Genomic DNA, 27788 nt, shown 5'->3' with positions numbered 1-27788 from the left:
TGCATCTTTGAAACCATTTTGAATCAGATTCTGTAAATATTCATTGTAAGATTGAACACAGTAAAAAGAAAAGAATCGCACACTATGAGTGTGGGGAATTCGCGATCCGTATGTTCAAGTGCCATCTTAAATGCTTGTAGTTCAGCTCGCTGAGTTGTACAATCTGCTAGAGATTGCGTTTTTGTGACCATTGGTCTGAATTTGCCATCTCGCATGCGACCTTTAACGATAGCACACGCTGCGCTGTAAGCTTGTTTACTCCCCGTGGCGGGCTGTGCAGATCCGTCAGTATAAATTCGTACTGGTCAAGAGGGAGAATTTCAGTAGGCAGAGGACATTCGTGTTCATATTGCAGGAATGCTTGTGTTTTTAAATATGGATCAAAAACGTATTCAACATCAGTTGCAGCAAGAGAATTAACCCATTGTATCCATCTCGGATGTAAAGCTTTTGCATTTGGAATGCTAGCCTTTGTAACTGCTTCTAAGGCTGGTACAGGAGTCACAACCATAATGCGTTTCCCTTGTGCTAGGGCTCTTTCTTTTGCTACAGCGGTTTGAACTGCGGTCAGAATTTTTTCTGTAGAAGTGAATTTCATTTCTGCTTGTGTATACAAGTGGGATTTGTATGCAATGGGTACTTTCTCACCTTCGTTGAAAGTTAAGTAGGTGAATCTGCATTGACCCGGAATTATTCGGATCACTAAGTTGCGTACGTTTATTCGTGTTTGCAAGTGTTTTGTTGCTAACATGTCTGTTTGGAGTGAACGCAAAATTTGTGCGTTTGTGTCCAATGTGTGATTTTAAAATCAGGTTTGATTAATTCGTAGAGAGGTTTAATCCTTTCTGCGTAATTTAAAATGTAAGTTCTTCCAAAATTCAGGAAACCTAGAATCGACTGTAAATTTTTCAGCGTTTTTGGCGGTTGGAGCAGCGCACACTTTTCTAAAAAGTTGGCTGCCAGGCTTTTGCCTTCACTTGATAGTTCATACCCTAGGAACAGGACGTTGAGGTGGGCAATTCTTGACTTTTTAAAGTTGAATTTATAACCCTCGGAGGCGAAGCCCAACATTATGGTGCTCACCCTGTTCAAGTGCCTATCCAGGTCATCGTCTGTCAGATACATATCATCGACATATGACAATGCCAGTTTGTAGTAACTTACTCTTGCTGAGAATAATCCCGGGCTGTTTTTGAATCCCTGGGGCAGTTCACAAAATTGACGCTGGTTCCCCATTATTGAGAAAGCGGTCAAATATCTGCTCTCTTGTGCAATATTTTGACAAGAGAAACCATTTGAAATGTCTAATGTGGTTTTATATTTTTTACGCATGTTATTCATTGATGCTGTACTATGTGCATTTTGCACTGCAAATGTTTTTCAACAAGAATTTAAGTGTCTAATCCAAAACTAGACAATATGTATTGTCTGGTTTGGAGACCGGAAACAAAGGATTGTTCCTTGATGAGGTGCATGTTTCAATCACCCCCTGATATTCAAGTTGAGATAAAATCTTCCTGACCTGTTTTTTAGCTTCTTGCTTAACTAGGTACTGCCTTTGTGCAGTCGGTTGATTTTTTTAACTGGATTTTATGGTGAGGTGAGTCCTCATCCCATCCTACATGATTTTTATACAGTGCTGGGGCTTGGGCAACTGCCCATTTCCTGGCTAATGTTTATTTTAGATGAATTGGAACATGGTTGGAGAAGGCAGGCATAATGATGTTCTTGCCATGTGGGCACTCCCTGACAAACTCTGGTGGCCAGTCCTTTTCTTCTAGAAGTATATCATAACCCTTTGAAAGATGCTCCCAAAAGAGTGTTTTCACTTTCCTTGGTATGTCTCCCTCCATCTGGAGTGTTATTTCATATAACCTATGTGGAGAACTAACCCTGGTGTCTACAGTCTCAACTTGGATGTCTTCATTCAAGTCCACTCTCCAGAAGTCCCTTCAGGTTCTGGCAAGCTATTGTAACTTCTGCTGCACTGTCTAGCATGGTCTGGGCCCATTTTCCGTTCCTGAGTTGGGTTCTCAGTATTTCTGATCTTTAGACCTACTACTTTTTTCTTGGAGAATTGAGATTTTGCTTTATTTTTCTGAACGTGTTGATAGTCTTTGGACTTCACACGTTCCTCCTTGTTTTCTGACCGTCCTCTTCTTTCGGATGTCTGTGACTATATCTGTAAGGTACGAGAGGAATGTGCATCATTATCTTGATATCTGTCAGGTTCTCTCAAATGAACCCTATTTTTGAGGTTGTACCTCCTTTCAGAGGGCTCCTTCTGTGGAGGAGACCTGCCTCAGGAATAAGAACGCTTCTCTTTGGAATTCTGTTTGCTATTCTCCCACTTCTTTTTAGAAGAGGTAGGAGTGTTTTTTGGAAAGATCTTATCAGGACTTTCAGACAGTTGTGGTTTTACTGGTCCCCCCCCCAAACTGTCTCTGCCTAATTCTTCATAGGATTTATCAATTATTCTGGCTAGTTCTTGAGGTTGTTCTGTTACATCAAATTCCCTTAGTTTCTGGCGGATCGCCACTGATGCTGCTTCTCCTTTAATATTAGATGATATTATTGTTGAGACCTGGTCAAAATTTTTAAGCAACTTCATACCTAAATTCAGAGCAGGCTCTGCCCTGTATTCGTTTTGAATCTGCTTCAGGACATCTGGAATTACCGCCATGGACGGAACACCATGTGTTTTTGTGTAGATTGCAGCAAAGACTGTGCCCCAAGAGGTGCAGTCTTCCGGATGTGGTATAATCCCCATTGGTAAACAGATTTTTAGAATTCTGTGTTTCTCATAAGGGCTAGTATTAGGAAATACTGCTTCGATTTGAGTAATTTTTTGAGCTATCCAGAATGGAATTTGTTCACGTTTTGTGGGCGTTTTTTGTGTATTCCCCTGATGAGGGGCTGGATTTTGAATGGTTAATGGTGGTTGTACTGTGAAAGTCCGCATGACGTATTGAACCAATTGTCTATAAATTTTGATTAGCTTCTTGAGTTGAGCTAGTAGATCCACATCTGACATTTCTTAAATGTCAGGGTGAGGTGTGTAGCCGGCTAAAATCAGCCATGTTGCTCCTGGTCTACCTAGTGGACCGAGTCTGGTAATGTTTTAGGGCGCCTTTAAACCAGAGATCATGCTCCTGGTATGCGAGTGGAATTTCAATATCCTCAAAAGGAATATATTCCTTTGGTGGTTCATCTGCTTTGTAGAAGTGAAACAAGTGTGTTACTGCAGGGATGTGGAATTCCTATAGCCTGACGCCAAGGACATATTGTTTGGGGTCAAGGGCAACAAGTTTTCATGTGTATTTTGTCCTTAGGACAAATAGATCGAACCCCTAGCAGCACAAACCCTTTGGCTGACAGTTTGCAGTACCATATTAGGATCAGGGAAGGGCACCGTCTGCAGCTAAGGTAATATTTTTGTCCATATGTTAATGCTGTTCAAACTTGCATTTATGATTCATTAATTGAAAGCCTTTATTATTAGGGTGAGCACTCTAAGTAAATGTTATACGCTCTGACTGCACTACTGACCAGTTCCAGTATAAACATGTGTACACACGTTTTCAAAGTTTAGCAATATGAGGCTATGTATAATGCTCCCAGAATGCTCTCTGATTTCATGCAGATATTTGCAGAAGCTTGAAAGCAAGATTGATGATTCTTTGCTTTCAAAATCAAATGTTCATAAAAAAATGAAAGCAGAAAAAAACATTTAGCGAAACTACAGTTACATTCCAGGTACCATTTCTTTGCAGCATCATTTAGTAACGTGTTGATGCATGCTAGTATTTCCCAAAAATATTCCTAATGGAAAATCAGTGTAACTGGTTCCAATACGATTATGGAAAAAATAAAAATAAACAAGCATTGGCAAAGCCAGTAGGTCTGAAATTGGTGGTTAGCTTTTTAGTTTTGCCAATGTGTGAATTGTTTTGGCATGGTTTTGTAAAACCTTATTGGGATGGGAGCTGCTGGGCCCACACCATTATAACAAACATTGGCAAAAGTAAAAATGTGTTTTTGGTTCTCAAAGCACACACTGCCACAGTAGTTACTGGCACTGTACTTTGTGTGCCAATATATGCACCTTGTGAGAGAGCAGAATGCTGTCACTCACAGTGAAGACAGCCGATACAGAGAGAGACAGAATTTTAATAAACGCAAAAGTTCATGGTCAACACCAGACCAAAATAGGGGCCCAATTATTAAAGAAAGTCTCAAAAGTGCACCTATGGTATATGTCCTTGCATTAAGTGCAGCTATACGGTTATGGTAAATTCCCAAGAACAAGAAATAGTACTACTAGAAAATATTTATGAACTGCATTTTAGCATGACCAAATAGGCATGTGTAGGTTTGCTCATGCGAAAATCTGTGTGTTTGCAAGTTCACTTTCCCTCCAACCACTTTTCTCCCAACTCCGAAGAAGGTTTACATCTGCCATTGTCAGGAGTGAATTTCTAACATTTCTCAGTATGGGAAAAGATTAGAGAAGAGTTGTTGAAAACCCTTACGACGTGCAAGTTAGTAGGTTTGCACAGACTCAAAAGGGCATTCTAACCCTGGAACTATTGCTTACCACTACCTGCAGCAACAGTATGTAGATCTGTGCAAACGTGGCAACAGAAGGGGATTGCAAGTATTCAAACACTACTAGGGTATGAACCATGGCAGAATTAGAGAGGCTATATCAGAGCTCTTATATAATGAGATTGCTGCCATAATTTGTTGCCGTACTACATGGCACCAATGAGACAAGTGGATTTTGTTACAGGACAAGTAGATTTTGGAAGCAGCCTGGCCCATGGACAAGCAGATATTTTATTAAATTCCACACCACTGTACTGGATTTGATTCTGGGAATACTATCCAGGAGTAGAATACCTCTGTCTGGTGAGATTCATGTGACTATCACCTCTTGGCGTTAGGCCATGTTTTATAAGTTTTAGAGTGATGGCTCTCCTTAAATTTGGTGGGATGATTATAGCATCCTCGTCGGTTTCTTGAAAACCTGTATGATTAAAAGCTGCTGCGATTTGGTCGGCTACAGCCCCACCGGTCACGGTGTTTGTGCCGTTTTCGGACATTTTGAAATGAAAAATGCAGAGCAAATTTCAAGGGAACAAAGATAAGGTGCACAATATTTTGGAACACTGTATCCTTTCAACGTTGAACAAAATCAAACAGCTAATACATAGGACTTTCGTCCTACTCGGCTATGGCGGATATTATCCCTACCCACTCCAGACATCTTATGGAGTTTGATGAGTAGAGGGTCTCTGAGAAAAGCACGACTGAGTTACTTCAGTATCTAGCATTAAATTAGTGCCTTACCAAACCGTTGGGCGCCATGTAGTGTAGTTCCTATAGGCTCTGCGCATTGGAATAACATACACTATAGATTTGACATAGGACTACGGTCAGTATGTCTCTATCGAGTATATTAAACTTAATTACTTGTGTGTGCTAGCTAACTCAGAGGTCACTAGAAACTTCTCGAATATACAAGAAGGATTAGTCTCTGAAAACTGCATAAACATGACAACTTTGTTTCCCGGAACAGTCTCAGAATCGTGGAAACAATAGATAACAGTTTCAATCAGTCAATCGTGCATGCTTCGTTTCTACAGAGTTGCACAGAAATAGAGAGACGGGCGTTTCAATAAAAGGGTTTATTAAACAGCCTCATTTCTCATGCAAGAGATATGAATTGCTACAATCGTAAGACAGACTACAAAGTACAATATGTACGAGGGTAGCAGTAAGATAAAATAATACTACAATAGCATGGTTTGTAGCTATGACATATTAATCAAAATACATACATAAATAACATAACCTAAAATATGATACTCATCTGATGCTTTTAAAAATTGTTCTACCCCAGTGTACCTAACCTAAGTGCAGTACGAGGTTTGAAGTAGGTGCTATTTCTTAACTATAGCTAGTTATATTTTAGTTTAGCCAAGAGTTGCCAAAAGTTTCTCTAAGGTCTAGTCAGCTCCATACCTGAGAACGAGAGAGATTGGAATCTCTTTTCTGGACTCGATAGTCTAACCCACCCGCAAGGGAAATCAGAGAGCACTGGAGCTAGATTCTCTGCGAAGAGGATGGCAGCGTCAGGTCAGTGCATCAGGCTGGAACTCGATCTCCTTCTAACCTTGCGGTGGCGAACCGCGTAGTCTAGGTAGGATCGAATCCTCCAGGAACCGCAATTTGCCAGGGCAAGTGCTGGTATATTTATACCTTGAAGGTGTCTAGGAATGCCGGTATTGACGTAAAAGTCGGGCAGAGGAACGACATGAATGAACCCCTAAGCAATAGATGTTCATGCATACTTAATGAGTTCTTGGAGAAATCAATATTCAAGCTAAGAGAAATTCCTAAAAGCTTATGGGTCTGGTTTCCCAAGAATTTGTTGTGACGTGGATGGACGGATGTAGGTGGCCAAGCCTGTATTTGGTTTGTATGGACAATGTCTAAATAAGGGCCGGATTTCTATGTCCAAATAAGGGTAATGTGAATTGTACCTATATAGACGGGCATAAATCGGGAAACCTATATACGGAATCTAAACCTGCACACACTACAACTTTGAAAAATGCACTACAGAGCAGTTTTTCAAAGTTTTTACAAATTACCATCAAGTTCAAATTGATGGTAATTTGTGTCCCCTATTAGCAAAATCGCTATTTGCGATTTCATCATGCATTGCATTTAAGGAATCGCAATTTGCTTTTCCTTAAATGCGATCGCAATTTAAGAAATCGCAATAAATTGCGATTTCTTAAATTACGAGAGCCTTACAGTTTCATGCATCGCAGAGTCCATTTTTTGCAGGCGCAAACTGACGATTTTTGCGAATCGCACTGTCTGCGCTCACAAAAAAGGACGATGCATGTGCCTGCAAATGTGCTTTTCTCATATTGCAATTCTCTAACTTGCTGTGAAACACATAAGCAACATGATCTTCTGTGAAATTTAAAAGGTTTTCTAAAAACATTTTGCATTTAGTTTACCAAGACAATCATTTCCAGCATGAATAAACACATTTGTGTATTCTATCTCTTACTTGCAAATGTGGATATTCAATTTTTTGGATAATGTTTGTATGTAAATCCTGCAACAAAGGTCTTCTCTTGGAAATCTAGGACTGTCTTACATGGCAGGATTCTAGGCTAACCTATAAGTTTGATGACTTTAACTGTAGTTTAGCATTTCGGGTAGACCATATCCACATCACTAAGACATCTTTCAAATACAAAATATCTACTACTGAAGGTCCGATAACATCTCTCTTCCCCAATTTCTGATTAGTACATGTATGCACTCTACACCTTTCCCAACACTGGAATGCTCTCATTTCAATATAATAAAACTACCACCAAATCACACCCCACAAGGATTCCTTGCTACTGCTAACTTAAGAAACAGGGTCAAAGCCCACCAAAAAACTAGACTAATACGAGTAATTATTGGCATCCTCAGGTCCACAGTACTCTTGATCAAAGTAAACCCTAATGTTGTGGGCAATCTGGTGATAATCCTTGGAATTGTTATTTTCAAGCTGTTGAAGATTACAAAAGCAATTCAGTGAGGAGCCAAGCATCATTCTAGAAAGGCATAATTTTTGTAAAACGCAAACTACCCGATGAAGTAATTGAGGAACATGTTTTGTTACTCATGGTCGCCACTTGTGATTTTGGCTCAAATGTTAGACACACATTCGCGACCACTTCATTTTCAATTGAGCTTCAAGGAAAATACAAGAACACCTTCTCAGTTGCCGTAATCCTACATTGTACGAAGTCTTAGACTTAGCTAAGAGCACTGAAAGATCAATTTCTTCTAAAGCACTTAATTCGCATCAGTTTGTCAGTTCAATTGCATGCACATCCTCCAATATTGAAAATGACACTATGTGCAGTATTTAACAAAGGTAGGCCCAACATGCAGCGATATCCCACTAAAAAGTTCCAAGCATATTGTTACCGGTGTGGATCCAGAAGGTATATTAGCAACCACCCTGCATGTCTCGCTCTTGGGAAAGTACGCACATCAATGCAAGAAAATAAGTCATTTTCAAGCAGTCTGCAGGAGGAGCAGGGACGAACCCCTTACGAATCAACAACATAGATGCAGAACTAGATACATGCAGTGAGTCAATCAGCAGTTGTTTTAACTATTGATTGTAATTTGGTTTGAACTATAGTGAAAGGTCCCAATTGTGCGATATTAATTGATGAGTTTTCTTCACAGGTTATGGCAGACTCCGGGTCACCCATCACCATATTCCGCGATTCAACATTCTTTGAATTATAGGGCAATAGTAAAAAGTTACATGTACACGATGTCAATCCTTCAGCTTTGGTGAAAGCCTATTGACATGATTGGTTTCTTAAATACCAAAGTACAATGTTTAAGTAGAGAAACATTTACCAAAGTCTATGTTGCCATCAAGGGTAAGAATATTGTAGGTTGGCAGATCTAGCCAGAATGGGTTTGTACCAGGTACCCGGATCAGACAACCATCAGGGTTGGTGATTCCCCGTACATAAATGTGTGCAATCTTGAAGAACCACGGAGTGTAATTTCAGACAGACCTAAACCTCTTTTCTCAGAGAGGGTTGGTACTGTTAAAGGTTTTGTTTATCAAATTAAACTAAAACCCAATGCCAAGACGTTTGTACACAAAGTACTCCTTCAGGATTTATGTGTTCAAGGTATTATAGAACCTATTGAGTCCTCTCATTGGATTGCTCCGGTCGTGGTTGAACACAAAAAATCCAGAGAGATACGTTTATGTGCAGACTTAAGATCTCTTAATGCCAACATTGTGAGGTAGTGCTCATAATAACATTTATGCAAGATTGACCAGACTGGTTTCCAAATCGCACGAGTACATATTTACCATAAGTCATGTGGATTTTTTTTGGGCTAATTGTCTTTCCTGCCTTTTTTTTTTTTAGAACGATGATGGAAGTGAGGAGGTTGACATTGAATGTGTAGCAACCATAGAGGATATTTTTGCACAGTATGAATAGGATGTTTTCTCTGCCGAAGAATGGAAAACGGTGTGTCAAGACGATGAGGTACCGAAACAAGTTAGCACGTACTTCACGGTTAGTGACCTCTTGTTCGTTGTCTGCATAATGAATTGAAAACATTTGCGCAGATCTCCGGTGAACTCTGTGGTAGATGTTTTGATGATGAGAGGTGATTTGCATGCTCCTCCTTCTAAATTGTGTCTATTTATCATTGCCAGGGCATCTTGGTACAACAAAGACGTGTATGTGCATCAAAGAACACTACTGGCGGCCATCTTTAGAAAAAAAAAAAGCCAGGGTGTCAATTGACAACTTCCCCGAATGTCTGGTATCAGATAAACACTGCAAAGGTGCCCTACACCCAGTTGCTCTTCCTGAAGCCGCTTGGGAAAAAATTAGGCGTCAACTTTTCAGGTCCATTTGTTAATTTACCTGAAGATGAGGTATGTTATATTATTAGTACTTTTTTTTTTTTTAAAGATAGTTGTATTTTTCTTTCACGAAATCTGCTTCTTCTGACTCAGCATTAAATTTTTGGAACAAGTTGTCTGTCCTGGGTCCATCGTCACCGATAATGGGATGCACTTCCTTTCCAATCAAATGCACCAACGAGACATCAAACATTTGCTGAATATTGTGCAACCCGCAATCTTCTAGTGGCCTCATTGAGAGAGAAAACAAGACAATCAAAGAAGGCATATAAAAGGCTATCTCAGCATTTCTCAAAAAGAAAATCTGGGAATATAACTCTGCTCCACATTGCACCACAGGAGTTACTCCATTCCTTATGCTGAGAGGGAGGAAACCTTATTCAGGGTTATTTCCGCATTAGCTCAATGATCAATTAGGTGTTAAAGACCCTGACTGAGGTAGTTGTCAAAGAAAAGGTTTTACCTAGGGTGCAAGTGAGACAAGCCAAGATGAGCACAAACAACTACATTCATGGCGAAAGTGTCAAAGGTCTCAATGCGGGGGATTTTGTTTTAATTAAGAGACTTGTCATGGTTAGAAAGGGAATTACATCTTTTCCTCTCCCACTAGAGTACTCAAAAGCTAGTAAAGGAACATCGAGGAAAAGACTATATAATATGAACATGAGCTCAAACATTTTTTTTAATCCACCTGACTTTGCACAACGTTGTCTGATTTTCTGATTGTCTGATTTTCCATGTACGTGCCGACATAGTGCATTCTTTTCCTCGCCATGCCCTTTGATAAATACTGAATGGTTGCTAGAATGATTACACCTTGTTAATCAGTTGTGCTTCTCTGAAATGTAAAACCACATTTCTTTTCTATTCAATTTGCAATTAGTCATAGGTATGGGATTCTTTCTTACATTACTTACCTTGAAAATGTAGTGTGGTTAGCTATTCTTTTTGTGTGTATAACTGGAAGGAAATTTGCAATGGATTACGGGAGTGGAGTCTGTACGCAGACTTGTTTGAAATATAGTATAAATATTAAAGGAGAATTCTTTCCGTTTTTCATTACCTTCACGGAACAGGTTTTTCCTGGTTGGATTTGCACCCGCTTAGGCGTAAATAAACTGCTCTGTTTTACCTCCAACTACCTGAAATCCTTTGGACAAGAGCGGAATTTTCCAAAGTGCAGGTGCGTTTTCCACATCATTGCTTTTGAAAAACAAAGGCTGGTGAAACTTTCATAGTGTTGTCAGTTTCACATCGGCAGGCTCATGTCATTAATCAAAAGAAGGTTAGAAGATCTTCCTCAGATTGGACAGAATGGGTTCAATCTCATTTAGAAAATGGGAACAATGAAAGGAATGAGCAAACAAACCTGTATGGGTTGCTCAGAGCACAAGATTGCGTGAAATCAGAAGACCCTATAAATATTATATTATGGATTAACTTTCATTTCAACTGTATTTCGTTTTGTATGTTATATTTTCATTTATTGAGGGGGAAGGTGATGTAGTATGTTGCGCGTATGACACGTGTTAGTGTTTGTCACGCAGCGGTGGCTTGTCTCGTGCTCCCTCGGGACACACCACCATTTTGTGTTTATATGTAAATGCATTATTGTTCAATGGCATTTGTACGGCGGTGCCGGCAGTGTACCCCACACCTCCAGCTGAGCGGTTTCTGATCGTCATGGGTGTGGAAGTTATGGAATAAACGTCTACTTCCTTCCCTTGATGTTGGCTTATTTCATTTACCACAGTCGGTATTTTGGCTTTAGATTATCTGATAAAATATCATCAACATAATACCACGAAGAAAAAAAAAAAAATATATATATAAGTTCAAAACAGAAAAATGTGTGTGTTAAATCGCGGCCGTTTAACTGCAGAAAGATCTTATATTTAAAAAAGCAATATTACAGTTTATGACAGATAGTGTCACACTACAAAAATGCCCATGTTTACTATGAAGATAAAAGGGGGGGGCGGAGTGGAGTATATAACAGCGCTTTAAATGAAATATATAAGTGCTAGTACTCACTATCCAGAGTATCTGTTTGCTCTCAAGAATTACCGGTACTCTCATTAAATGTATCGAAGCAGTCCGGGTACTAAGTATCTGGCGGTACTTCCCCACTCAAACCACTGGTCTATAAAGAAAAGCAGTGGCGGCTGAGAAAGGGGTCTGAAATAAACAGACGCATGGAACCCAAAAAATGAATGTAAGGAACAAGCATGCGGTTGGGAAAAGAAAGTTGGGGCCATACATGGGTTATTTAACAAGACAGAGGATCAATAAACTTTGAGATCAAGGTCTTGTTTGAATAGTACGTGCATGTATCCATGACTGAATTATGCACGCGTCTCTTCCAGGCACAAGCAACAATTAACTAAGTATGTGAAGCAAAAAAACATGATGTGACGACAATGAAGTAGGACATTTTAGGATTCCAAATGTGGAAATGGATCAAGTGACCATAGGCCAGGCGACCTGACAGGAAATCGCATTCCAAAACATTGGGCACAGGTGATCACAGGAAATTACAATGCTGCTATTGGCCCAGACGACTGGATGAAAACTACATTCAAGGTTGTAAATTAAGCACGTGAGATCCGCGGTTAGAACGGAGCTCGCGAGCACACAAATTGCAGCATTAGAGTTACCAAGCAGGAGGTGAGAAGTCGAAGCACTAAAATTGCTCTTTAAAAAAAAAAAAAAGAAAAAAAAAAAAAAAAGATATCGTCAGCTTCACGAAAAATATGTAAACTGCAATTGAGTAAAAGTAGCATCTCACCGCCTAATCCAATATGATTAGCAAGTATACACATTAAGAAACTCCCATCACCAATGCGCCTGTAGACAAATGCAGGTCTTTCACCTTCAGTATAAAAAATTAAAAAGTAAATAACACAGGATAAATGGGACCTGACCAACGATGTTGGAGTCTACTATAACTTAAGTCACCACATTTACACAACGATAATTGCAAACTAACACATGACGAAGACGCTAGAAAGTTCAGAGAAGCTTGGAATGTGTATAACATTAATCCGAAGTACAGCAACTACACACCATGGGCAAACACAGAAGATTCCAGGAGAGTGACAGAGATAACACAAACAAGCAAATCAACGGAACCCAAGACAACAAGAGGATCAAGCTGGCCAAAAGAGGTACACTCGATGTTTCCCAAATGTAAACAAAACTATACCGATAGAGACATGTCACACGGTACCCAAAACAAGCATGGATGAAGCACATGCCCACCAATAGTACCGCCCCTTCCGCTAGCCAGGGAGGCCTTCTAAAGCCTCAGCATAAGACCCTCGCCCAGTTTACCTCATGGGCTCTGCTGTCATGTCTATTCCCTCAGCACCAGTGAGTCCTCCTGCTCCCCGCGGATGCTCCGGTCGCTACCCAGCTTCGGCTTCTCATCAGTCGCTCGCCGCTACCTTAAGACACCGTAAACACGAACGTGGGAACTCCGGCGTTAAATATTGAAGCTCCTTTCACTTTAAAGATTGGCCTCTCCGACTATTGTCCGCCCCTCCCTCTCCGCTCACTCCACTGCCTCTTCCACCCGGTGCCTCTGTTACTCGGCGGAGGCGAAAAGAAGCCGGAGGAACAAAGCGGTGACCGCCATATTGTCGACGGAAGAGGGAGGAAAGACGCAATCCATTTGGCGCGTCGGTCCCTTTCGTCCCGCCCCTCCCGTGCTGATTGGCCGACGCTTAATTTCCTGATTGGTCGTTTGAGTTCGGCTTCGACTGCTAGGCAAGGTTGACGTATTTTTTTTGTCTCGCGGACAGTCGCTAGAGGGCGTCGGTGTGATGTGGGAAAATAATGGCGAGCGTAAGCGCTCTATACTGATGAGTATGTTGTATTGCGACGTTTTTTTGTCCTAGCATTGTGACGTGTCTTCTGTGTCTTATTGTGAAGTCTTTTCTTAGTACATTATGATGTGTTTAATTTGTGATATCGCCGGACTTTTTTGGACGTTTTTTTTTCTAGATTTCTTCTCAAATTTGTGAGGAAGGTTCAAGCTGATGCCGTAACATTACGTTCCAACGTGACAAAAATTCGGTATGGAAATCACCTGGGAATAACGGACCAGTGAGGCTGCTCGAATTGCTCCATTCCGCCCTTTCCTTTGTCAGCAGTTCTTGGAATGCCCAGACAGTAGGGCCATTTTACAGATTTTTTCAAGTTTTCTAGTCTTCTTTCCAAAAACATTTTGATACCATTTGAACTTCATGAATGTTTCCAAAGATGTATCCCTTTTGTTGATTTCGTGGACTTTAAGAATTCCACAAACACAGGAAGTATTATAGTGTATCTGTATACGCTGAGTGCTTTCTATTCAGTGGTCTTGTGACTGCTTAATGAAAACATTTCAAGCATTCAAGTCAATAATAAGGACATGGTGGTGAGGATTATGCTTCTCTAACCGTACTTCAAATTTTCAGCAGCCATTCAAAACAAAGTAAACACGAAAACTACATTTCCCATCATACTATCAGCCAACAAGGCCCCACGAGCCCCTATGTTATGCCCAAACCGCAAGGACACTAGTAATATCTGATATTGTTATCTATGGTTGGTTGTTAGAATATGGAATGTAGTGATGACATTTGGAATGGGTATGTATTGGGGGGAGTAGAATGTTGGTGATTCATTACCGCAGCTGTGCTTGTACTGCTGTAACTACCCTTGCATGCTAGCTTAGTTTTGCAATAAACTTGTGGAGAAGTGTGGCTCAGTTATTAGATTGGCAGACCCTGATGCAGAGGTCTAGCCCGGGACCAGGGTTCAATTCCCTGCCTCGGCGGGTCTTGGGCTCATAAAAATTCCACGGACATGATAATTCTCTCCTCGGTGCCTATTCCAATCATGGAGTCCCACTCTGCAACTCTGGGCAATAGCTTGCTTAATCTCCACAACGGCCCCTACAACGCCAAGGATGCCTGGCCTCCACCTTGGTGGTGCCCAAGAGTGGACGCCTCACAGGGAAAGCCAGGATGGGTTCCACAGCGGTATTCGTACAAGCGCCTTGAGACCCTTGCGGGTGAGTAGTGCGCTATACAAGTATCAATTTACATTTTAAGTAAAGGATCTTCGTGTCGGAATAATTACTACATGGATTTTGGGGACGAGCAGGAGAACTTGCTGAGGCCTACGTGTTCAGGGAAGTTTATGTTCTGGCTGACCTACACAGTGCCTAAGTGTTGAATAAAGGTTATGTTCTGTCTGTTCTACATGGTGCGACCTGTTGTGAGCGAGCCCATGGTGAACTACGAGGGAGCCCATACAAATAAGCCCAAGTGATGTGTTTGGCAAGCTGTTCGTCGTATGGATAAGAAATGACCTTAAGGGTACGTCATTGAAACCTGTATGTGCGTTGTAATTTCTTAATGGCTTACCAACAGAAGATCTCTACAGCCACAAGCGAAATTTTCAAAGGCCGTGTTTCTGGGGGGTGCAGGAATTCGCCGTTCCTGGTTGATGGTATACAGAACCAGTGACAACGACGGAGAGGAGGGACTTCGCGTTTAACATACGTCATTGACCACACAAGGGCACCCTCTGCAGCCATTTTGGAAAGGGCTTTGATTCGTTCTGCAGGTGCAAAGGACCGTTTTCCACTACATTTGTACACACAGCAACCTTTGTGTCAGTCGCATTCGAGTTTCGCCTTCCTCGCAGCAGCCTCTCTGGCAGTGGTTATTTCACTGGAAAAAGAAGAGGATTTCAAACAAAGTATTGGCACAGCGTGTGATAGTATGTAAGTACTCTACCCAAGGGTGTTTGCAGCGCTTGTGGAACTACATACTTTTACATACTTTCATAGCATCTTCCTAGGGTTATTTGTTCAATTTAAGTTGTGTTTGCTTGGATTACCCTTTTCAAGTCATGCCTACATCAGAGGCCAGCACACCAGTGGGTGATGTGAGTAGTTTATCTATGCATATTAATTCACCCAGGGTTTTTTTAGCTACACCTGGGGAACCTTTAGTTGCGTGGATCGATTGGAAAGAATACTTTCTCAACTATATTGCTAACCTTGAACACCTTAATGGGATGTTATCACCAGAAAGGAAGAAAATAATCCTCATGTATTGTCTTGGACCTGAAGGATTGTTTATTTACAATGAATTACGAAACCTGAGAGGGTGGGAGGTGATGTTGATGCGTTTAAGGTTGCAATTTTAGACATTGAGGATCATTTTTCTCCTTCAGTTTGCATTGCTGTTACCAGACATGCGTTTTTTCATACAAAAAAAAGAAAAACATGAGAATATTGAAGAATATGTGTCAGCGTTAAAAAAGTTAGCAAGTAAATGTAGGTTTGCACAGCTTCATGATGAATTCATACATGACCAGTTGGTAATGTACACTAAAAACAAAACCATGCAGCATAGATTATGGGTGGAAGGCGAAGGTTGCCTTAAAGACATTGTTGCCATGGTAAAAAAAGCAGAATTATCTGAGGCAACATTGTCTCATGATAAAAAAGAGGATGAAATGGTTGGCATTATTTCTGACAATAGGTCTATGCGTAAAAGTTACCGTCTTGGGGACACCAAAATGGAAAAAAGAAGGGAGATAGTTTTGAGTATAAAAGAGTGGGCAAGATGGTGTGTTACATGTGTGGAAATTTTTCACATTCAGCGAATTTTGACAAATGTCCAGCAAAATGTTTAGAGTGTGGCATTATTGGACATTTTGCCAGAGTATGCAAAAGAAAATCTAAAAAAAATTCAAAAGCTAGGATTGCCTGTTTACAAGGTGGGGAGGATGAAAGTTGCTCTAGCTCGAGTGACGAGGAAGTACAAGTAAAACCCGGTCCGCAAAAAAAGTAGTTCTTAATATTTCCGACCGTGGTTCTTCTAATCCTTTAAGTCATGTGTCGTTAGGAGGCATTACAATTCAACTTGCAGCGGATTCAGGGCCCTCTTACACCATCATTGCTCAAAATGTGTGAGAAAAACATTTTGTAAAGAATATTGGCAATTGGATGGAATCTAATGAAATTCATCCTTAAAGTGGTGGGTGGACGGGCAAGATGGCAGCTGAGTGAGGAGTGAGCTGCTGCAGCCGATTGTGCTCTCCCGAAAAGCTGCACTAATTGCAAAATATGTTAATATTCCTAAACCGGAGGATGTGATATCCCTCTGAGTGCGAAGATAACAAGAAAGAAATAGACAAAGAACTCGATGTTTGAAGAAGTTAGTGGCGGCATTAACAACTTACGCGGCTGGGCTTCGGCGTTGGCTCGATACACGGAGCAGCTGCTTCTCCGAGTGGAACATATCGAGAGGCTCTGTGCCCTTCACTTGCCAGCCGCTGCTTCAACTTCTGTTCCTGTTCCTGCCATGGGGCCGAAATCTGTTACGAAAGCTGGAGCTGCGGTAGAACGTCGGGGGCCTCCAGCGTTGCCCTCTGAGGCTGACATCCCAGCGCGCGGTCGTAGGCAGAAGCTCAATGCTCTCCCAGAGACCTCGGTGGACCGGAAGGGGAAGGGTGGGAGCACTCAGCCCCAGCCACAGCGGTCCTCAGTATCCATAGTTGATCTGCTCAGAGGGCAGGCTGTACAGGCTGCTGCTGCTTCTACCAACAGGAAAGGCAATGGACTGGTCGGCGAGGAAGGCGTCTCTGAGAAGTCGCACAAGGAGCCGGGTAAGGAGCTGAGTGGGGGGATAGAGAGGCAGAAGGAGCCCACGCTTAATCTGCAGCTGCATATGGATATGGACTGCTCGGTTAAGGCACTATCTAACCCCCCTGCTGAGGCACACTCCCGGCAAGAAGCAATGTCACCTATAGACCCTCAGCTATACGCTGCAACTGATAAGCAGAATCTCGGCTTGGATCAGCCACAGGAATCCACCCAGGGGTATTCAGTATTTGGTGGTGCCACTGAAGAGGGGGGTAAGCCTACTCCCCAGTCCCTCTGTCCAGAAACCGGGGATCCAGCCGGGCTGCTTAAAGCCTTGACGGAGAAGGATCAGAGCACTCCCCCTCAGATGGTAGATCATGGCTCAAAATACAAAGGGAGCTTTAAGGGTCACCGGACCCCACGGCTGGAGTGGGACAAAGATCGAGATTCGGAGGCAAATGATTTTTTCTCCCTTTCCGATGCAACTTGGTCAGATGCCGCCTCTGATTCAGGTGGGGAAACTTTGCCCAGCGATGAGCCGCAATCTCAACATAAGGCTAAACTACCCTCGGGATCTGGAGCAACGGTACGCTCTATGAGTCTATGCCCTAAGAGTTTTGAAGGCCAAAAACAGGCGACCTTGAATTGGGATTACACACTCGGGGATCAATTGATGGGTACTATTAAACCTAAGGTAAATACTGGGCCGGAAGCGGGGCTTGTGCCGGCTCCTCCTACGTTAGAGTCAATTATGCAGTGCGTGGTTGCACATCGAGAGGAATCCCGGATGGAAAGTAAGAGGTCGCAGAACGCCTATCGCAAACTTCAAGGGGCAATCAGGAAAGTCGCAAAGACTTGCAAAGACATAAGCGATCGCATGACTGATATTGAGACTCGGACAGAAGCTCTGGAATTAGAAGCAGCCGGCTCTAAAGGCCAAGTAGATGCTCATGAGGCCCGACTCATGGATATACAGTGGAAGCTTGAGGAGGGGGGAAATTACCAGCGTAGGAATAACCTGAGATTTTTGGGTATTCCGGAGGGAAAGGAAGGGTCGGACCCCCGCACGTACATCGCTCAATTATTGCAGACCTCTCTGCCAGATCTGGTTGGTTGGGATTGGCATAGGGAGGTGCAAAGGGCACATCGGGTTCCTTTCTCTATTTGCCAGCCGGTTCCACCTAATGCTAAACCCAGGGCGTTACTGGTTTACTTTGGGAATTTTTTATTAAGGCAGAGTGTTTTTGAAAGAGCTAGGCCGGAAGCCCAATTAAAAGCTGAGGGGTTTTCTTTTTTCGTTAGACCCGACTTCTGCCATGTCCCTGTGGAGCGCCGGTGGCGCTTACGCCAGATGATTAAGCCTTTCCAGGAGAAGGGAGCTCAGGCCTTTCTCTTAAACCCTGCCCGCTTAAAAATAATCTGGAGGGATACTACAAGCTTTTTTACGTCTGAGATAACTTTGGGGAGACCAGTGGTGGCCTTCTGATCTGGGGGTGTCCCCCATTCCAGCGGCCGAAGTTAAAAATCTGGGGGTTTGGCTGGATTCCAATCTTTCTTATACCAGCCATACAAAGAAGACAGCAGCTACCTGTTTTGGTATTCTGCGAGGGCTGAGGCCAGTCCTCAAATTCTTTGACCCCCCCACTCGGCAACTGGTGGTTCAGGCCTCTATTCTTTCCCGGCTGGATTACGGGAGTGCCTTGCTACTTGGAGTCAACCAGGCTGAGGCGACTAGGCTTCAGAGGGTGCAGAACGCTGCTGCACGGGCCATTGTTGGCCTTCCAAGACGAGGCTCTGTCTCTGCTGTTCTGACCTCCCGGCACTGGCTTCCGGTCAGACAGAGAATCAAATTTAAGGCTCTCTGTCTGACATTCAAGATCCTGAAGCTTTCCTCTCCCCCTGCTTTGGCGGGCCTTATTTCTCCATACGTCCCCACGCGGTCTCTCAGGTCTGAATCTTACCATCTGGCGACTAAGCCTAGGTTCAGGCTGAGTAGGGTGGGAGGTCGCTCTTTTCGTGTCCTGGCGGCTGATCTATGGAATTCCCTTCCTTTACACATTCGCGCCCTAAATAGCTTGACTCTTTCTAGACGCGCCATTAAAACGCATCTGTTTGCCTCTGCTATTTGATCTTTCTCTTTCTTAGCCTTGACCTGTTGTGTTGTGTACCTGATCAGGCGCCAGGACGCCCCTTTGCTGGGGCAGCTGTGCGCCTAATAAAAGTTATTAACATAACATAACATAAAGGCTAAGGAGTTTTTGGATTCTGGTGGTAAGGCTGCATCTTAGGGATAATTAATCTATTAGAGCATACTGTTTTTTCTCTCCTTCCTTTCCGTTCCCTCTTTCGGCTGGACGGTAGGGATACAGAAATATAGGATTATGTTGGGCTGTTCGGTTATGGGAGGTTTCTTTGGTGCACTAGGGGTATTGGTACGTTAGGTTTGTTTCACTTTCGGGAGAGCACAATATTCATCCACTACAGACCTGGTTGGTCTGCTGCCTTCAGTTACAAGATGGGTGGGGCGGGTGGGGCGCTGTGGGTTAGGGAGTGGGGTGGGAAGGGACGGTGTTGGAGAAAAAAGGCCAGGGAAATCAGGGAAATCAGGAAAAAGGTATAGCTTGACTGCTACTGAGCTACTAAAATGTTTAATATCACTGCATTGCAATAAAAATTACTTCGATGGGTAAGCTGAGAATCTGTTCTATGAATATAGGGGGGCTTAACGATGCTGGTAAGCGGCATAGATCCGCAGAAGTTATTCGCTCATGGGGGTGGACGTCATTTGTCAACAGGAAACCCATATTCCCTTCCAGAAGAAAAGCCTAAATAATATTCCCGGATATAAGCAGACGATCTGCTCCTCACAGACTACTACCACAAGAGGAGTGGCTATCCACACCTCCACTCGGATGCCTGAAGTGGAGCGAACCCTATCAGATAAGTGGGGGCGATGGGCTATAGCCTATTTATCTTGTAGAGTCACCATATGTACCATCTATGGCTCCAATTTTGATGATTCTGACCTATGGGTCAAGTTGGAGCTTGAGTTAACAGCCTGGCCCTCTCCACTTATAATCTGTGGGGATTTTAATATCCATCTAGGCTTATCGGATATATCTTTGGTAAGCTATGATGGGAGGAAACCACGGGTATTTAAGGCCCTTAAAGCCTTAGCAGCGAGCCATGGACTAGTTGATGTGTGGACTCGTAAAGTAGTAGGTGATGCTGGCTATACCTACTTTTCCTGTCCCCATCAGAAATATGTTAGGCTAGATTATTTTTTTATATCTACCTCCCTTATAGATCGCGCTAATATACGTAAGCTTCCAAAGATCCTATCAGACCATAACCCTTTGATACTTGAGCTAGACCTTCCGGAACATCTGAATCGCCCTAGCAAATGGTCCTTTGATAGGAAACATTTGGTAACAGAAGGCTTTCTTGATCATCTTAGGGGATGGACCAAGCAATTCTTTGATGCTAATCGGTATAGCGCATCGAGGGAAGTCGTCTGGGATACTTTTAAAGCTTGCCTAAGGGGGGAAATCATTAGCTTCGCTGGACATCTTACGGCAGAGCATAGGATGACTGTGCGAAAACTCATGATTGAACTCTCTACGAATGAGGTAGTACATCTTCAAACTATTGAAAGTAAACAAAAGGATGCAGCGAAGCTAATCGAATTAGAAGTTATAAGGGTTAAAGCCAAACTAAATGGAATATATAACAATAGGAACGCTAAAATATATCAAACTCGTGTTAGGGATAATTATGAATATGGGGAAAAGACCGGAAGACATCTAGCATTAAAACTGAAACAGAGGTCGGCCGCTAATAATATCCCGGAGATTAAACGGCGGAATGGGAGTATAGCAACTGATCCCCAGGATATTCTTCAGGTTTTTGCTGAATTTTATGGTGAGGTCTATAAATCTCAGACTGATCCTCAAATAGCAATAGGGCAGCGCTTAATTACCCCCCTCCCTATAGTTATACAGGAATTAGAAAAAGAATTTACACAGGCTGAAGTCAACGAGGCATTACAGTCCATGGCATCGGGCAAGGCTGCAGGTCCTGATGCAATCCCGGTAGAAATTTATAAAGCTTTACAGCCGGAAGTAGCACATATGTTACTGGACTTGTTTTTAGCAGTACAATATCATGGCACCACACCTCATTCTTGGAAGGATACTAATCTAATTGTTTTTTTGAAAAAAGGGAAACCGCTTTGGGATCCGGCCTCGTACAGACCAATCTCTTTGATAAATACTGACGAGAAAATATATTCTAAAATCATAGCCAACAGATTGTCAAAAATAATAGCTTCCCTAGTTAGCTCATGGCAGCATGGATTTATTCCTGCTCGGGGAACAACTGATCATGTGCGTCGGGTGATCTCTCTATTTGATATCACTGAACAGATCGGGGGTCAAATGTCTCTGATTTTGTTAGATGCTCAGAAAGCCTTTGATCAGGTGGAGTGGGCTTTTTTATGGCAGACCTTAAGTAGTAATGGTTTTGGCCCTTCTATTCTGACGGCTATAAAGGCCATGTATATGCAACCATATGCCAAAATACAAATGATGGGGATGGAATCCGGGAGGATTAAGATCTCACGGGGCACTAGACAGTGCTGCCCTTGCTCCCCGATTCTGTTCGCTTTATATATAGATCCGTTGATTAGAGCTTTGCTTAATGATCAGGCTATCCAACCTATAGTGGTTAGGGGATTTAGTACTAAAGTTTTAGCATATGCGGATGACATCGCCATAGTTACCTCTGACCCTCAGGCTGCATTGGTCCGTATAGAGGCTCAGGCATTAGAATTTGGTCGCCAGTCTGGCTACAGGCTGAATACAGCTAAAACTAAGATCGTCTGTTCTAGCAATACCTTGTTTAAGGATGCTCGGAGGTCTCTGGAGACTATTTATCTAGGGATAAATATAAGCGCAGAGGTTGCAACTATCTGGGATATCAATCAGACACAGCTACTAACTAAGATCAGCACAGATTTAAAGCGTATAGATAAATTAAACATCTCTATCATTGGACGGGCCAACACTATTAAAATGACGATGTTTCCCAAAATTTTTTATCTTTTCAGATGCATCCCAATTGAACCCCCTAAAAAGTTTTTTACAAAAATTGAAGGGATATTTTCCCAGTTTATATGGGGTTATAAAAAGATCAGGAGATCAATAAAATTCATGACTCTGCCCCAAAATCGCAGCGGGCTAGCTATCCCACATATGTTATATTATTTTTGGGCTGTGATGCTGCAACAAATGATTGTTTTGTTCCGCCCAAAAAACCGTGTAGGAATTTCATTGACGATCGATAGCAGTGATTCCCCTCCTTCTATTTATGAGTTGGCTTTAGGGGATCATGCACCGGGTGTCTTATTAAGGCAATTAGATGGTAGTTATTACAAAAGAACACGATTCAAAATTGTTAGAACCGCCTGGAATGTCTGGAGTAAAATTAGTAAATTGCTGAGGATTCCCAAGCTGCATAGATATCATGCTATTTGGGGATCGTCTCTGTTCCCATCTTTATTTTATGATAATCTTGGGAAAACTTGGGAACAGGCTGGCATTAATGTAATTGGTGATCTATTTGTGCAGTCTGAACTAAAATCCTTTGAAGAGCTTCAAACTCAATTTGGGCTGGATACCAAGACATTCTTTAAATATTTACAATTTAGGGAGATTATCAAAATTGCAATGGATCAAATAACTGGACTCGATAATATTCCGATACTTGATTGGCTTGGACATAGGCAGCCACGGGTAAAGGACTTATACCTAATTTTGTTGAATGCCAATAAGGATGATATTGCCAGCTCTGAATCTGTTTGGGCAGGTTTGCTTGGGGATCCTGAAGTCGATATCTGTCGGTCCTTGTATTTGTCAAAGAAAATATTTCTAGCAGCTAATCTTAAAGCTCAACACTTTAAAACTTTGTTTAGGCTTTATTATACTCCTGCCAAACTTTTTAGTTGGGGGAAAAGGGAAACCGATTGGTGTCCTAGATGTAAGGAAGGTCCGGCAGATATGATTCATATGTTCAGCGGGTGTAATCAACTGGATAATTTGAAATTAAAGATAGAGGAATTTCTTAATCAAATCACTGGTGGTTTAGCACGATTAACTCCTACTCTGATTTTGACAGGGATTGACGCTAGCCTATGTTTGGATCCTTCCCAAGTCTATTTTTGCTTTATGGTTTCTGCCATTTTTCGTATAATTATTGCGACTCATTGGAAGGATGCTGATTCACCCACATTTCATGAATGGTATGCAAGACTGCATCATGTTTTTAATTTAGAGAAGGCACTTTATAAATGTACAGGGAAAAGGGCCAAAAGAAGAGGTCTTCGGGTATGGGGCCCGATCTGGGAAACTGATGAGATGTAATGATGAAGTTATAACTTTGTGTTTTACATTTCGTATTTTGGGATTTAATGCTGTTTTTGTAATTTGGAATTTGCAGTGACTATTTGGTTCCTTTCCTGTGTTTTTTATGATTAATTTTCTTCTCAGTGTAATAATGTTTCTCTTGATTTCCCTGTGCAAAATATTAAAAAAAAAATAATAAAAAAAAAAATAATAAAAAAAAAAAAAAGAAATTCATCCTTAAAGCTATACTGGTGAGAAAATTGATGTGCTAGGTTACATAGTGTTAGTGTTTTGTTTTAAGGAAAAAAATGCCACAGGAAAATTGTACATTGCTAAAGAAGGGCAATCTGTTTTGGGGTGGAAAGACCAAAAGAGTTTAAATATAATGTTAGACCCCAACAGTAAAGAGCAAGTTTTGATTTCGTGTGATTGGGACGACACATGGAAGTGGGTATTACAGGAATTCCCTACAGTTTTTGCAGGAAAAATGGGTAAGTTCAAGGGTTTTACTCATCAGATAAGACTCAAGGAAGCAGCTATTCCAAAAATACATGAAGCATGTAATAATCCGTTCATTGTGAGGGAGGAGGTAAAAGTAGAATTAGAGACATTATTGAAAGATGTCATTGAATCTGTGGAAGCTTCAGAATGGGTTTCTCCATTGGTTGTAGCTCACAAATCCAATGGAAAAGTCTGTTTATGTGTGGACTTGAGGTATCTGAACAACAATATATTAGTGGATCAGTTTCCTCTTCCCAGGATAGACGAGATGTTATCCTTAACATGGCAAGCAAAGTGGTTTTCCACTTTGAACTTGTCTGCAGCGTACCACAAAGTTGTTCTAGAAACCAAGAGTAGACATCTTACTACATTTTGCACACCCTTAGGATGCTATAGATTAAAACATATGCCTTTTGGGTTGGCGTCAGCTGCCACAGTTTTTTAAAGATTAAAGCCTAAATTGTTTGGACACATTCCAGAAATTGTTTTCTTTCAGGAAGACATGTTGGTAAGGAGTAAGAAAGGAAGCACCATGATGCTATTCTCAGAGAAGTGCTTACCATTCTCAGAGATAATGGTTTGGCAGCTGAAGATAGTAAATGCACATTAGCTGAGAAAATGGTTACTTACTTAGGGCATGACATTTACAACAATGGTATTAGGCCAAAAAACAAACTTATTGATGCCATTGTTAATGCTCCTGCTCCTAAATCCAAGGACAAACGTAGATCTTTCCTGGGTTTTGCGGTATTTTATTCAAAGTTTGTAAATCATTTTCCTCCAAAAACACATGATATGTGCTTAATGATAAAAAAACAAATCTGCTTTTGTATGGAGTGAGTCATGTCAAAAAGCTTTCATTGCAATTAAAAATGGCAATTTCGGAACCTTCCCCTTTACCTGGATTTGACCCTTTTGCAGACACTTTCGTCACCACTGATGCCAGTGGTGCTGTCTTGGGTGGAGTTTTGTCACAGATTTCAGAACAAGGCAAGGAAGTGGTTGTAGCTTTTGCCTCACGATCATTGCCTCCCACTGAAGAAAAGTACTCGGTTATCGAGAGGGAGACTTTAGCAAGTGTGTGGGCCATGGAACATTTCAGGAAGTTCATTTGGGGCAGGAAATTCATACTTCGTTCTGATTACAAACCCCTTACTAAATTGTTGACCACAAAAGGATTGTCTAGAGCTTCAGCCAGGATAGCTAGACTATCCGTGAGACTCCAGGACTATGTGTATGAGGTCCAGTTTGTTCCTGGCGTTAAGAATGTTATCGCTGATTTCCTCAGCAGATTGTTCTTACCACTTAAAGAAATTGACTAAGACCCTTGGAGTGATTTTTGTGTTGCTAGCATATTTTCTGACACAGTTGGGTTACAGAAGGAGAAATGGAAGAATGCAGACAAAGTTGATTAAACGTTGTGTGCAGTAAGGAACACAATTGTGTGTGGATGGCCAAGTATTTGTAAGAGTGACCTGGAGGGTGAACTAAAGGCATTTTGGGAAGTGAAAGATGAAAGATGAGTTGAGTGTGGATAAATAATTGGTGTGCAGAGGAGTGAAGATTTTTCATCCCAAAGGAATGTGACAGAAAATCATCAGCATTGGACATGAAGGACATCCAGGTATCACTCGCACCCAAGAAACATAAAAGCATTTTATTGGTGGCCCAAAGTAGATTTAGAAATTGAAAGATTTGTGCAAACTTGTGTGGAGTGTGAGTGTTCGCATAAGGCTCAGAGAACACTTAACCCACCTATGTCTGTGTTAGGATGTCCTAAACTACAGTGGGAGGAGGTTGCGTTAGATATTATGGGACGAATCACATGGCAAGATGGTTCTTGTAAGTATGTGTTAGTGCTAGTGGACATGTTTTCCAGATAGATAGAATTAGAAGTTGAAAAGAAAATTGACACAGTGATCAAATTTCTAGAACAATGTTTCATAAGTGAAGGTTTTCCGGCATCCATTTTAACCAACAATGGAGTGCAATTCAAATCGGAGGGGATGAGAAAATTTGTTGAGATGGTAGGCATTGAACAAAAATTTACGGCACTTTACCACCCTAGAGGCAATTCTATTGTGGAAAGAGTAAACAGAGTTGTGAAAGGTGTACTACAATTAGCCAACAAAAGAAAAAAAATTGGGATGATGAGTTGAATAAAATGCTATGGTCTTATAGAGTGACGGTTCATGATACTGTTGGTGAGAGTCCCTTTGGATTAATGAGAGGTAGAATTCCTTATTGGAAGATCAATCCAGAATGGATGGGAAAGAGCAAAAAATACCAATGGGACATTGAGCATGTACGAAGGTGCATTATGATCTCTCAGAACAATAATAAAGTATATTTTGATGCCAAGCATGGTATGAAAGAGGTGTGTTTGGAAGAAGGACAGTTTGTGAGAGTCAAATGTGGAAGGAAAATTGGAAAGGGGCATAGCCAATTTTCTGAACCTAAAAAAGTTGTCACAATCATGCAAAACACTGTAAAGTTGGATGATGGGAGTGTTCACCATTTGAGTCGCATTTCGGTGGCTCGTTTTCATGCTTATGGAAAGAAAAATTGGGAAGTGAAAGGAAAGGGGAGTTACTGGTGGATGCAAGAGTTACCCATTGTGGAGAAGGGGAAATTGGATAAAGAGACGGAGTGTTTGCCTGCTACTGTGTCTTTGGATAATTCGGTAGCTGCAGAACAAAGAGAGGAGGAAAGGGTTATGTCGAATTGGTGGAGAAGCAAGATGTGCAGACTGATTTGATGGGTAAAACGATTGAAGATAAATCCAGCAAATTTGGCAGATGTATTAAGACGCTGAAGTCTTTATAAGACTTTGTATGTGAGTAAAGCCTTTACGTTAAGTTTTTCTTGCGTTATTGAACCAAAGCTTTTTATTTTGTTTCATGTGTTAATACAAATTATTCTGTACATATGTTTATCTTTTACATGTTTTATTTAGGGAAGGGGATATGTAGTAATATATGATCTTGTTATCCATGGTTTTTAAAGTATGGAATGTAGGGATGACATTTGGAATGGGTATGTTTTGGGGGGAGTAGAATGTTGTTGATTCATTACCGCAGCTGTGCTTGTACTGCTGTAAGCATCCTCACATGCTGGCTTAGTTTTGCAATAAACTAAAGTAAATGATCTTTGTGTTGGAGTAATTACTACAGACACCTCCTCTGTCTTTGCAAAGAAGTCTAAACAGCAAACAGAATGTTCGAACAGTCCAACAAATCCAACAGCACACCAAGCCCAGCAGCGCCATCGTGGAAGAGCTACAACCAGTGATCCAAAGATCATCAATAAGACCCAGACAGTAGATACTCAGCTCCGCAAACGTTCACTTCTGCTTCTGATCAGAACCTGTTAAGAAAAAAGGGAAAGGCGTAAACTCCACAAATACCACCTCACCAGCAACATGGGCAGAATCAACAACAATACTTATGTACATATCTGTACTACACAGTAACTCGTGTCCTTAATAGAATTGAACATTCTTGACGTGAATTCTTGAAACTTTTTCATTCTATGTCAGGACCAGAGGCTCAGATTATGCTTGTTGAAAGCTGATCCTGTTGTGTAGTTCCTATATTCCTGATAGGCTCTACGCATTGGAATAATATACAGTATAGTTTTGACATAGGACTGAGGTCAGTATGTCTCTATCGAGTACATTAAACTTAATTACTTGTGTGTGCCAGCTAACTCAGAGGTCACTAGAAACTTCTCAAATAAACAA

The 27788-nt window shown here is 41.6% G+C and overlaps 1 protein-coding gene across 2 annotated transcripts in view; it reads right to left on the bottom strand.

Annotated features, from left to right (window-relative positions):
- Nucleotides 1–13189, bottom strand: part of ATRX (ATRX chromatin remodeler) — a 1501634-nt gene extending 1488445 nt beyond the window's left edge. For both annotated transcript variants that reach the window (XM_085608236.1, XM_085608237.1), the window contains exon 1: nt 12830–13189. In XM_085608236.1, coding sequence (XP_085464362.1) covers nt 12830–12849 — 20 coding nt within the window. In that variant the 5' untranslated portion in view covers nt 12850–13189. The remainder of the gene's footprint in view (nt 1–12829) is intronic.
- Between the last annotated feature and the right edge of the window lie 14599 nt (nt 13190–27788).

This window comes from Triturus cristatus, chromosome 5_2 (assembly GCF_964204655.1).
Source record: "Triturus cristatus chromosome 5_2, aTriCri1.1, whole genome shotgun sequence".
NCBI lineage: Eukaryota > Metazoa > Chordata > Amphibia > Caudata > Salamandridae > Triturus > Triturus cristatus.
This window is presented reverse-complemented; position numbering and strand designations above follow the sequence as displayed.